Genomic DNA, 12,693 nt, shown 5'->3' on the forward strand with positions numbered 1-12,693 from the left:
TGAGAGCTGTGTTTGACTGTAATGTCACAGGAATGAATGGTCATCAGTGTATCTTCTGTGTGAGGAACATGGGGAGGAGAGTTGAGAAGGTTCTGAGGTATATATAATACAGTTGCATAGGTGAATTGGCATGCACATGATTAGGTAGGGAAAAAGTTATGTTTTACTCTTCTGATCCTGTTTCTTGCTGTGTGGCACGTGTGTATGCCTGTGTTGCTGTGTGTGCATAGTGTCCATCCGTGTGAATGTGGAGGCCGGAAGCTGGTGTCAGGTGTTTTCCTCAGTTGCTCTCTATCTTAGTTTTGATCCGTGGCCTCTTACTGAACCTGAGGCTCCACTTTGGCTGGATTTTGCCTTTGCCTCTCCAGTGTTGTGATGCAGGCATGCTACACTGTACCATGTGACTTTGGTGCTGGGGTTCAGACTGAGGTCCCAGTGCTTGGGTGGCAAAAGCTTGACTGACCGAGCCATAACCCCCTCCATCTCTATTAGGTTTTAAAGAATGGATTTCTTAGTGTGCTTCCCATGAAATGTATTTCATATGTCCCTTTTAAATACCTAATTTTACAACATGAATTTCTGCAGTCCAAAAGAGCTGAATCTATAAGTGTTTCACATTTTATAAAGGCTCTCTTTCTCTTTTTGAGTGTCTTCCAATTCTAATTTAAAAATTCAAAGTCTGAAATACCCCCAAACCCAAAACTCAGGTTTGAAAGCTTTTTGGATTCAGATTACTTGATTTGCTATTGCAGATTGTACTCGTGTGCTTGAAGGATTAATGTTATTTTTCCCTGATGCATTTTGAAGACTAGTTAAACTTATTTCTGTTTTCCTGAAAGGAACTCTGTGAATTGTGTTTATGTACTCAGTGAACTCAACATGTGATCACTGGAAATTGTTTTGTGTTTGTCTTTGTGCTAATTTCCCAACTTAATATTTTAATATCAGAAAGCAGTGTATCTTTAAAATGCAGTCACTTGTATCTCTCCCCTGTCTTTCAGCCCCCGATGACAGCTCACTCCTGCTGCTGCGAGCTGAGATATATCTAACCACAAAGAACTATGAGCAAGCCATGCAGGATGCTGATACGGTCTGTCAGAGGGAGCCTCTCCTGACTAAGGTGATTTATGCTTCTTCATTGTCTTTCGGAAAGGGTCCATTTGATTAAGGTTATGGTGTATGTACGTGTGTCTGTGTGTGTCTGTGTGTGAGGGTGTGTGTATGTGAGTGGGCATATTGTGGGGGGGTGCACAATGCTGTGTATGAGAGTGTATGTGTGCATGTGAGCGGGGGAGTGTGCATACAAGGTGTATGCATATGTGTGTTTGTGCCATTGCACTCACCTATGTAAGTACATGGAGAAGCCAGAGGTTAACATTGCAGTGTCTTCCTCAATTGCTTCTCCGCCTTATATTTGGATTCAGGGTCTCTCAGTGAACCGCTGGGATCCTCCTGTCTTCCCCTCCCAGTATGTCACCCTCCCAGCTGTTTTCACATGGCTGGTTGGGATCAGAACTCAAGTCCCATGGCTTGAGCATATAGGAAACCTCAAATCCCACTCCCACGGTGACACACTTCCTCCAACAAGGCCACACCCACTCCAACAAAGCCACAGCTTCTACTAGTGCCACTCCCTATGAGCTTATGGGGGCCAGTTACAGTCATACTACCACAGTCGGAAGCATTAATTTCAGATGCCTGGAATGAACAAAAAGCCATACATAATAACTCAAACCACAACCAATCTGCTGCTTAGGCCCAGAGTTGTTAAGGAAGTCTTGAAAGTGACAAGAAAACGTGGCATATAGGGAAATAGCAAGATGGATGCTTAACATCTCATGAGACATTATGGAGGCCAGTCAGCATGGGAGCAGCATATTCAAAGTAGGAAGAGATGTCAGCATGCCTGCAAAGCAAGACCCACAGTACAGTATCCACAAGAAATTCACTTTAAATGTGAAGACGTGAGCGTGTTTAAATGACTGTAAAAATGTATTATGAAAACATAAAGTATGCAAAAATTAAATGACCATATTACTCTCCAAGACTATCAGTAGAAACTTAAGGAATACTTTAGAGACTTAGAAGGTGACGTCGTCTCACCCTAACTGGCACTTGTAGGACAATGTATTAACTATGGCATACATATCTTTTGCAATATATGTTGGATTCAGTGTGCATTAAACAGCGTCAAGATTCAAAATATTGAAGTCTTCAAATGAATGTTCTCTCAGTGCAACTTATTTCTTTTTGTTTTTGTTTTTTGTTTTTTATTTTTCGAGACAGGGTTTCTCTGTGGCTTTGGTGCCTGTCCTGGAACTAGCTCTGTAGACCAGGCTGGTCTCGAACTCACAGAGATCCGCCTGCCTCTGCCTCCCGAGTGCTGGGATTAAAGGCGTGCGCCACCATAGCCTGGCTGCAACTTATTTCTTAAGTAGTCCTTTGGACAGAGAAGAAATCAAAAGAGAACTGTCAAATACTTAAAATTAATGATAAAAATATTATACATGTAATTTCTTAAATGAAGTTAAAGTCATTCTTAGAGGGAAATTTATATTATTATCATCTCCTATTAAAGATCAAAGGTCCCAAATCAGTGATCATTTAAAGTTAATGATAAAATACATTGTACATTTGATTTCTTAGATCAAGTTAAAGTCGTTCTTAGAAAGAAATTTATATCATCATCCCCTACTAAAGGACAAAGATCCAGAATCTAGTTTCTATCCTAAGATTAAAGCTAGATCAAGAAGAGCAAATTCAAACCAAAAATGAGAGACTGGAAAGATGATTCAGTGGTTAAGAAGGCTTGCTGTTCTTCCAGACAACTTGAGTTTGGCCATGGTGAGTGGCTCACAACTGCCTTCAATTCTAGCTCAGGAGCATCCACCATCTTCCTCTGGCCTCAGCAGAAACCTGCGTACAGGTGACATAGACACTCAGAAAGTCACACACAGACACAGAAATAAAAATAAATCTTAAATAAAAGCGAGGTGAACAAAAGAAAGGAAATAAATGTAAGATCAATGGCCAACGAATGGGACCAGAAAGTACACATTACAAAAGCAAGAATTTGGTGAGTAGGTCTTCACCAAACATTTGAAACTCCTGATCTTCAAAGGATATTGGTGCAAAAATGAAAATTAAACACAAATTAGGAACAGAGAAGAGTGCATGATAAGGGGAAGTTGTACTCAGCATATATGAAGTGAGCTTACCAATTCAGTAGGAATCCACACAACTGGTTAAATGGTTAAGGAATTTGAACAGTATTTTAGTAAAAGAGACATGAAAATATCAAAGAAACATAAAAAAGCGCACTGCCTTTTTAGTCCCAACACCTTCTTTTGACCTCTAAGGTCACCTATACCTGTGGCACACACACACACATGAACACATTTAAGCAAATGATGATTGCTGGTATATAGAAATTATAACTGTTTTGCTGTCATAATTTATAGTATATTTTGAATTCAGATTAATTCATGTGTATACCTGGCTTTGATCTTTTGTTCAAGATAGCTTTAAGAGTAATGATAAATATCTTATAAATCTAATTTCTTGGCTATTCAACAGTTTTTGTAAATTATATGGATTTTATAAATATCAAAAACAATAAAATTAGGTTGATAGATTCCATTTCTTTCTTCGCATGTCCTCTAGAACTTCTTTGGGCACGAACCTCAGTTACAGTCATTGATGCATTCTGATTGTAGGTGTATTTATTAAACAGTGAATCTTGTCTTAAGAACTGTTTCCATTCACCTAATCTGAAGATGTAGCAAACCATTCTAACACATTTTCCGGGGCTTGTTGTCTCCAGATGTAGATAATCTTGCTGTGTTTGTCTTTGGGCAAATCCAGGGGCACCGTATAAAAGCTCAGATTCTTTCTGGATTGGGAAGAAGTAAAGAAGGGCTGAAGGAATTTATCTACTCCATTGCTTTAAATCCTGGATGTAAGTCAACAAGGAAAGAAACACACAAGGTATGTGTTCTCGTGAATGACTTCCTCCTGCAGGTGTTACGTGTGGCTTTGTGTCATGCCGGGAGCCCTTGCCTGTGAGAGCAACACGTGTAATTTCAAATGCCCACAATAGTGCGGTTAGCGACACCGTAGTCATACGCGCCACGTTGGAGGACCTCTAATTAGATATGCAGCAGAATGTCTGCTGAGGTGATGTACACCTGCCTCAGTTGTGATGAGAGGCTGACACGGGAGGCCAGGTTGCAGCCCACGGCTGTGGAGACAGAGTGTTGATCCTAGGGAGAGTTCTGCCCCGCACACTGACCTGGGATGTGCAGCTGCGCTTCACCAGCGTGGTCCAGAAGGTACTGAGTCACGCTTACTTTAGGAATGGATCCTAGCCAAATGCCTAGACAGTACTCACTTGGTCTTTGTGTGGCATTTCCAGGGACTGGGAGTTTCTGGTTTGCTTTTGTCAGTGTTCCCTGTTTGAACACGGTTTAACTCACGCGGCTACCGCCTGCCTACACTATGATCTCTGCTGATGAGCACATTCTGCTTTGTGCTACAGTGGAACACAAGTCAGTTTTTCCTCCCACGGTTGTGTGAACCCGCCTTAGGGGGGACTTAAGGACAGCTTGCTTTCTTCGAAGCATGTTTTTCAGGCAGAGAAGGGTCTCTGGGTTCCCTCCTCTGGGCACATTCCCATATTTTACCATTGGTAAGATGGGTGGAAAGGGGCTAGAATCTACAGTTCTTAACACATTATGTATAGTTTCAAAATGTTAGTATTTTAAGAGATTAGTGGCTGGAATACGGTGGTTGTTCTTTGCCATTTTTTTTACAGACCTGTTTGGCTTGTGTTGACTCTGAACCTCTAAAATATGTTAGAGACCCACACACACTACCCAGTGGATTTTTTACAACGTCTTTTCTCTTCTTGAAAAATTTACAGGTAATATGTGAGGTGTTGTTTTCAGCTTCAGAAAGTGAGCATCAGAATTCAACAGCTTCTACCCAAAGTGGACCAGAGGCCCACTGTGATGGCCAGATGAATCCCCAGTGTCCTGTGGAAGAAGGCAGGAACGCGAATACGGGCAGTCCTGAGGTGTGAATTGCATGTGTCTGCCGCTGGGTGACTTTACTATTTGGCAGTTCCCGGGGCATCATGGATCCTATGACTAGATGTAAACACTAGTCAAAGCTTTTAAATGAAGTGGGCAGAACTAACGGAACAGCACAGATGGGAGCCCCGGAGCCCCTCCAAACTGTTTAGGAACACCTCCTAAACGTCAGGAGACCTCATATTATTTTGTCTTGGAGAAAAAAGAAAGCAGAGACAGATCTGGACATGTGATATATAATGTATACATTGATGTATAGGCTATAGGTTTGCAGATTGGTCTTCTCGGAAAGAAATTATCCTGTGTTCTACCACGAGAAGTGTAAAGCACATCTGATTACCTGATTGACAAAGCCAGTCAGGCTCGGGAGCATGGGCACTCCCTTTTCCTCAGAAGTTGATTTTGTGTGTGTAGAGACTAGGGGTAACTGTTGGGTGTCATCTTCTGTTGCTCCCACTTATGTTCTGAGACAGGACCTCTCGCTGACCCTGAGGCATGCTGTTTCAGCTGGCCTGGCTGTCTCCCCTCACACTGACGTGACAGACATGCCCAGCTTTTGCAAACAGATGCAAACCCAAGGCTCCAAGGCTCTAACCCCAAGGCTCACGCTTGTACAATAAGTGCTTTCCCCACGGCCCCTTTCCAGAGAGTTTTAAGAAGGCTTACTGCATGTCGGCTTCTTTGGTTTTGTTTCCCTTGTATCCTATGGCTCTTCAATATCCAGGATTCTCTCTCTTTCTCGATAGAATCCATCTGAGAGGTCTGATGCAGTCAAGAAGGAAATCAATTCTTCGGTTTTGTATTTTATTATGGGCCAAAACCGTGAAGAGGACAAAAAGGCTTTAGAAAGCGTCTTTCCAGCAGCACCGAGCAGCACTTTAAAGAGACAGCTCCCAAGTGACACAGAAGATGAGTGTGATGGGAACACCCCCGAGAAAGTTCCCAAGAAAGGTCAGCTAAGTGTTGCTTGCCGTGATATTCTGAAATCAAAAGGGTAGAGTATTAGTGAGTACTCCGATGAATTTGTAAAAGATCTTAACACAGTAAAATCCATACAGAAATGAGTATACCAGCTTTCTTTCTAGAGCAAATTTTGTTGGGGCTTTATAGTGAGGAAGAGAACAAACACTTGGATGGTTTTCCCTGAATTCACACCTCCTTGGTCAATTCTTGTAAGAATTTTTCTTCAGCAGCATTTGTTAACACTGATATTGAAACATTGTGTCCAGAAGAAATACGTTTGTCATAGGGTGTTTCTCAGAAGTTTGGATGTTTGTTACAACATTTGAAAATTTTTCAGATGTGGATTCCTCACCTCAGGGGAACGTGAACTCTCTGGAGGAGCCAGAGTTCACGATTGACCTTGCTGACTTTGAGTGTGCTCTGTGTATGAGGTGAGCTGGATAGAATTCATATAGGTCTTTTAAAAAGTGGGTGTTTGTGAATTCTATAACCACATGCAAGGGCTGCTGTTGAAGATGCACATATACGCCTACATACGCATGTGTGTGTGAGTGTGTAAGTGTATGTGAGTGTGTAAGTGTGTGTAAGTGTGTGTGTATGAGTGTGTATGTGTGTGTTAATATGAGTTACTACTGCTATGATAAAACACCATGACCAAAAACAGTTTTGGGGAGGAAAAGGTTTATTTGGCTTACACTTCAACATCCGTAGTCTGTCAATGAAGGAAGCCAGGACAGGAATTCAAACAGGGCAGGAACCTGGAGACAGGAGCTGGTACAGAGGCCGTGGAACGGTGCTGCTTACTGGCTTGCTCCCTATGGCTTGCTCAGCCTGATTATTTTTAGAACCCAGGATCACCACCCCAGGGGTGGCCTCACCCACAATCAACTGGTCCCTCCCACATCATTCACTAATTTAAAAAATGCTCTAACGGCTTGCCTATAGCCCAATCTTATAAAGACATTTTTCTCAATTAGGGTTTCCTCTTCTTAAATGACTATAGCTGGTGTCAAAATAACGTAAAATTAGCCAACGTAATATATATCAGTAATAATTGATTTACTTTCTAAAAGTTTAGTGAGGATGTACAAGAGGAATGGATACAAATGACTCCCACGGCTGGATGGAAACTGCATAGGGCATCCTTTTAAGCAGGTTTTTGAACGTCTATTCTGGAGATATCCTGGTGGAAACCCATGGTCTTCTTTCTAGGTTGCTCTTTGAACCTGTCACTACGCCCTGCGGACACACATTTTGCCTGAAATGCCTCCAGCGCTGCCTTGACCATGCTCCACACTGCCCACTGTGCAAAGACAAGCTTTCAGAAGTAAGTGGTTTGTGAAATCAAAAGGCCCCTCTTGTGCTTTGATAAATATTTCATGCTTCTCTTCTACCATCTACTTGTTAAAAATCAGACTTTTTTTTAAAAAAAAAATCTAATATGGGTCATTTCCCACCTCTTTCATCAGCCAGAACAATAAGGAAGCATTAGATGCAGAAGTAGCCAAATAAAGTAATTTTCAGGTATAAATCATTGAGTTAGGTTGAAAAGAGCTATCAGGATATATATATAGTCATACCAAACCGTTTGACATACTGTGATACGCTCATGTGTCTGGGTTGCTCCACTCGGCTGTCCAATCTCTTTTATGCTCTTCCCAGTCATCAGTCGCTACTGCCTTTGGTCCGAAGCCAAAGCCGGTAAAATGTAGTGTATAAATGGAAATTATCTGTTGACATTTAACCCAAATCAAAACTCTGGAGTCCATTTATGCTGAGCGTGCAGATAAGACAGATGAAATGAATAGCATTGCAGAGCTGTGTGCTGGCTCTGTTGTTCTCACTGGTAACCTCTGTTTTAATTATCTTCCAGAAGAAACATGCAGCTTCTAGATAACACGCTTTATCCTTTCCTTTCTCCCCCTCTAGCACGCACTGAAGCATCCTCCTAGGCTAAATAACTTTTCAAAAGTCCGACGTGGCAGGAGAGGATATTAAAATGAAATAAAATTGAACTTAGACAGCAACGAGGACACTAAGAGAGACTTACATAGATCTGATCTCCGTGGGAAGTAGAAAAAGACAAGATCCCCTGAGTTAATTGGGAGCATGGGGACCTTAGGGGAGGGTTGAAGTGGGGAGGGGGGAGGCAGGGAGGAGAGCAGAGAAAAATGTAGAGCTCAATTAAAATCAATAAAAAAAACAACCACACACATAAAATAAAAAAGAAAGCAAGTATAACTTCTAATTTGTTGCCAAAGCATGTTAAAATATGTCATCACCATTACCTCTCTAAAACGTGTGTACATACTTGGCTTATGTTGCATGATGCACTTGCATTATTAAATTGCATTCACATTGCAGATTTCTAGACTTGTCAGGGGTCGCAGGATGGTTATCAGTGTTATACTGTGCCTTACGTTCTGAGTGTACGTGGCAGTTCACTTGGGAGCTCCTCCGTGGTCTTCCCCACGCTAGTATCGTCTCTTGCTGACAGGCACACCTCCCCTGTTCTCTGATGCACCCGTGTTTCTGGGATCCAGGGACCTGAGGACGACTCCCTATGTTCATGAGAACAAAAGCTGGCCTCTGTGACCGTTTGTAACGCAAGCCTTTTGCTTGCACTTTTCCCGCTGTCTCACAAAGGCTGGGCGAAGAAGCAAAACCTGAGCATCATGTACGTGGATGAAAATGTCACAGTAATACCAATCGCTCGGTGTGCTGACCAACAAAGTCATAATGGAACGAAAAATCCAGGAACATCCTGGACGTTCACTAAATATAAGCCCCTTGAGGACAAAAACTTCAAGTGTCCAGTTTTTATTGTATTGCCAGGGAGCACTAGACACCCAAACAGCAAATGCCCGGCAACCCCTTTCTCACATGTACAGAACAAGAGCCAGCTCCGTGCTGATCATTGTCCTGTAGGAGTAATTGCCATTTGGTATCATTTAATATACCTTTTATTACAGTTGTTGGCAACCAGAAACTTTCATGTGACTGTTCTGGTTGAAGAACTGATACTCCGGTACTTACCAGATGAGCTGTCTGATAGGAAGAGGATTCACGATGAAGAAATGCTGGAACTATCGGAGTAAGTGATTCTATCACATGAAGTCGGTCTTTGGTGCAGAATACTGAGGACAATCTTCATTGACACCTTATCTTAGATTTTGTTTTTTTTTTTCATAACAGATTTTTTTTGGCCTTTAAATAGAAAAGGTTAGTTGGAAAATATTTGTGGGTATATAAGTGTAAGTCATAAGAAATATTTCAAAATCTATTTTTTTGAAAGTTGCATATTTATTTTCTGTACCTGACCATCTTTCTAAATGGAAAAGCAAACACCAGAACAGGAAGCAGGATTGTGACTCATGGAAATTTCCTCTCTCCAGCTGGTTAAAGTGTGTGTTTCCATGTAGACCCGGTCGATCCTCCGCGTCTTATGTAAAACTTGATGCCTTTGTGTGCTGTGTACTTTTTGCTTTGTGCAATATTTTAAGTATAATCCAAAGCTGTATGTTTTCCAAGTACAGTGCTATAACACAGGATGCTCTAAAATTCTCAAACATGACATTAAGGAGGACAGACTTGGCTGCAAACTGGCTGAGTGGAGACGTCATCGCACACTTAGCCCTGAGTCAGGCTCACGTTGTTCTGCTGGCTGCTCTGGTTGCTATAGCAACTGCTCGCTTCTGTTCTGAACAGCTTACGCATCGAAGCTAACATTTCCCCTTGCTCTGCAGTCTGACCCGAGATGTGCCCATCTTTGTGTGTGCCATGACCTTCCCTACGGTTTCCTGCCCTCTCCATGTCTTTGAGCCCAGCTATCGGCTCATGATAAGAAGATGCATGGAAACCGGCACCAAGCGATTTGGCATGTGTTTGTCTTCAGAAAATGCAGGGTAAGAAACAGCGTCTCAAGGCTCCTGATTAAGGGCAAACTTCCTCTTTGTCCTGAAGAGCAACTAAAGGTGACACCTGGAAATCGTTAGTCGTTCTAATTGCTTTTCAAAAAGTATAAGCTCATGGCTTTTGGTTTTATGCAAACCAGGCCACCTGTTTTTACTTCTTTTTTAAAAAGATTTATTTATTTTTATATACATTGGTATATTGCCTGCATGTGTGTCTGTGTGACTGTGTCCTCAGGTCCTCTGGAGCTGGATTTACAGACAGTTGTGAGCTGCCGTGTGGGTGCTAGGAATTGAACCCAGGTCCTTTGGAAGAATAGCCGGTGTTCTTAACCCTTGAGCCATCTCTCCAGCCACCTGTTTTCACTTCTTATTGCTTCACCTCAGTTGTCTGGAGAGGATGTTGTGAGGCAACAGGCTGCTGGGGCTTGATTTCAGAACTTGAGTCCCTTCTTGTGCTGAGAGGTTTTTCTAGTGCACCGTGGTCATGACCTTGATGTTGTCATATCCAAATGGCAGCTGGTGGTAATGCACCCCTAGAGGATTCTGGAGGGGAAAAAAGCCACCTCCTGTATGCTGTCACCTGCTGTGAAGGAGGGCAGGACACATAATCTGTCCATGTGCCTGGGAGGAAGAGGAGAATGTGTTTTAAGAACCACTCAACAGATCCTACCATAAACACCCAGGGGTAAATCAATTTTTAAGAGAATACACATGTATGAAAAAAAAATCCTAAAACTTGACCGATTCATATCTATGAAGCTGTACCTGAAAGGCCAGCCTGGTTAGTGGATGCTAAGACTCAATTTCCATAGGAGGCCATTTCTATACAGCTCCTTCATTTCATTCATATCCCAAAAGGATTTTATTTACCCGTTTTACAATCAGCATGACAGCAAAGGACCAGATAGTTTTGAACAAATCAAATGACCAGAAAGAAGGACATTCCCCCCCCCCCCATATCAGAATCCTAAGCTGCACTCAGAACATGGAGATGAGCTCTGCTCAAATATGAACTCCAGATTCATATATAATTGCATGAAGGAGAGAGAACACCAGCTTAAGCTGCCAATCAAAGTAGTGGGCAGTGTGCAGTCTAAGTAGGAAAGCAAAAGCCTCTTCCCTTCTTTATGTTATTATGTATATGTTTCTAACAGATTCCTGTTGTGAAAACCGTGAATCAGAAAATATAAAAGAGAGATTAAGAGAAAATATTAGAAATTATTTTCACAACTGGGAGCAGGCAAAGATTTTTTTAACATATGACGCTGACCATGTACAATTGTGTGCAAGGGCTTAGTAAGTTAGCATATATTATGATTGGGCTCATCAGAAGTCAGTAGAAGTAGTGTGTAAAGCTACAGCAGTTACTCCAAGACTTCTCAAACACACCAGAGGACAGAGGGCACCCGAGTCCCCCTAGTGTAGGGCAGGGAGGGAAGCCAGAGGGATAGCAGTGTGTTTGAAATCAGGTAGTTTGTAAAAGCACAGCGATGGCCCGTTGTGGAGCAGCACAAGGCCGCATCTGCTGGGAGCTGCAGGCAAGAGGCGTTTGCCCCACTCATGGGTTCTTGTCCACAGACCAGGTAAGGTGCTCCTAGATGGGATGGGCTCTGCAGCTGAGGCAGACATGGAAGAGCTGGCATTCGGAGGTTGTTTGCCTATAGCTAGAAAAACACAGGCCATCTTCTGGCTGCTCCTACGTATGTGCACACCACAGGTGGGAATGAGAGTGTTCTGTTAGAGAGCCAGGAAGGGAAGATTTTATTAGGTGGGGAAGTGGTTTGTGACTTGAGAATCCACAGTCATCTTCAGTTTAGGAGATACATGGTGCCGTTGCTCACTGTAGGACTTAGGAAGCAAGCATCTTAGGTTTCAAATCTTGACTGAAATCATAAATAAGCTCCCGTGTTCCGTGAAGCTGTCGCAGGTACATATTAAATACCCCTGTGTGTCCAATCATGAGTATCACCGAAACACTGATGAGGGTTTAGTAATAAACACGGGAAGAGCTCCAGGGAAAGTGTTGCTGTGAGAATAGAGGGGGCGGCTAAGGGTGACATCCTGGGTATCCCAGCGTGTGAGAAGAATAGAGGGGGCGGCTAAGGGTGACATCCTGGGTATCCCAGCGTGTGAGAAAAATAGATGGGGTGGCTAAGGGTGACATCCTGGGTATCCCAGCGTGTCAGAAGCAGGCAGGGAACGCAGTGTGGAGGACCAGAGAGGTCACTGAGTGTAGAGAAGCGTAGAGGGTGTTAGTTCAGCGGCAGGACGTGCCCACTGACTGTGGCCACCTGGAGGGTATCTGTATCTTCTGTTGGGATCTTACAGGGAGTGGTGGGATGTAAAGGGGAGGCAGAGAGACAGGCAGTGACTGTAGACTGCCTGCCTCAGGACTTTGATTGGACAGTGCACGTGAAAGTGGGGAGATTCTTCGTGGGCCAGGAGCAGAGTGCCTGAGCAACACCAAATATTGTGCGTACTGGACACGCAATACGGCCTGGCTAAGTGGCTAAAGCACTCCATTTAAAATTTGGTCTTTTCCCATACCTCAGATCCTTCCAGAGCTCTTGCTCATTTGATGCTGAGGCCTGAGGCCTCTGTCAAGCCGTCTCCATCTCCAGTGTAGGCAGTACTCAACAGAAGGACACATTATCTCATTGGATGATAACCTTGCTGACCCGATGTAGGGACACCCACTGTTCAGTCTGGTTTTGCGTTGCTTTTGA

At 43.0% G+C, this 12,693-nt stretch overlaps 1 protein-coding gene across 1 annotated transcript in view; it reads left to right on the forward strand.

Annotated features, from left to right (window-relative positions):
• Window positions 1–12,693, forward strand: part of Lonrf2 (LON peptidase N-terminal domain and ring finger 2) — a 35,484-nt gene that overhangs the window by 12,240 nt on the left and 10,551 nt on the right. Inside the window, exons 2-9 of the mRNA XM_041655717.1 lie at window positions 1,002–1,120; window positions 3,865–3,987; window positions 4,922–5,074; window positions 5,837–6,041; window positions 6,391–6,484; window positions 7,266–7,380; window positions 9,026–9,147; window positions 9,800–9,958. Of these exons, the coding sequence (XP_041511651.1) occupies window positions 1,002–1,120; window positions 3,865–3,987; window positions 4,922–5,074; window positions 5,837–6,041; window positions 6,391–6,484; window positions 7,266–7,380; window positions 9,026–9,147; window positions 9,800–9,958 (1,090 nt within the window). The remainder of the gene's footprint in view (window positions 1–1,001; window positions 1,121–3,864; window positions 3,988–4,921; window positions 5,075–5,836; window positions 6,042–6,390; window positions 6,485–7,265; window positions 7,381–9,025; window positions 9,148–9,799; window positions 9,959–12,693) is intronic.

Source organism: Microtus oregoni, unplaced genomic scaffold (assembly GCF_018167655.1).
Source record: "Microtus oregoni isolate MIOR12 unplaced genomic scaffold, Mior012 000007F_ref0000211, whole genome shotgun sequence".
NCBI classification, from domain to species: Eukaryota; Metazoa; Chordata; class Mammalia; order Rodentia; family Cricetidae; genus Microtus; species Microtus oregoni.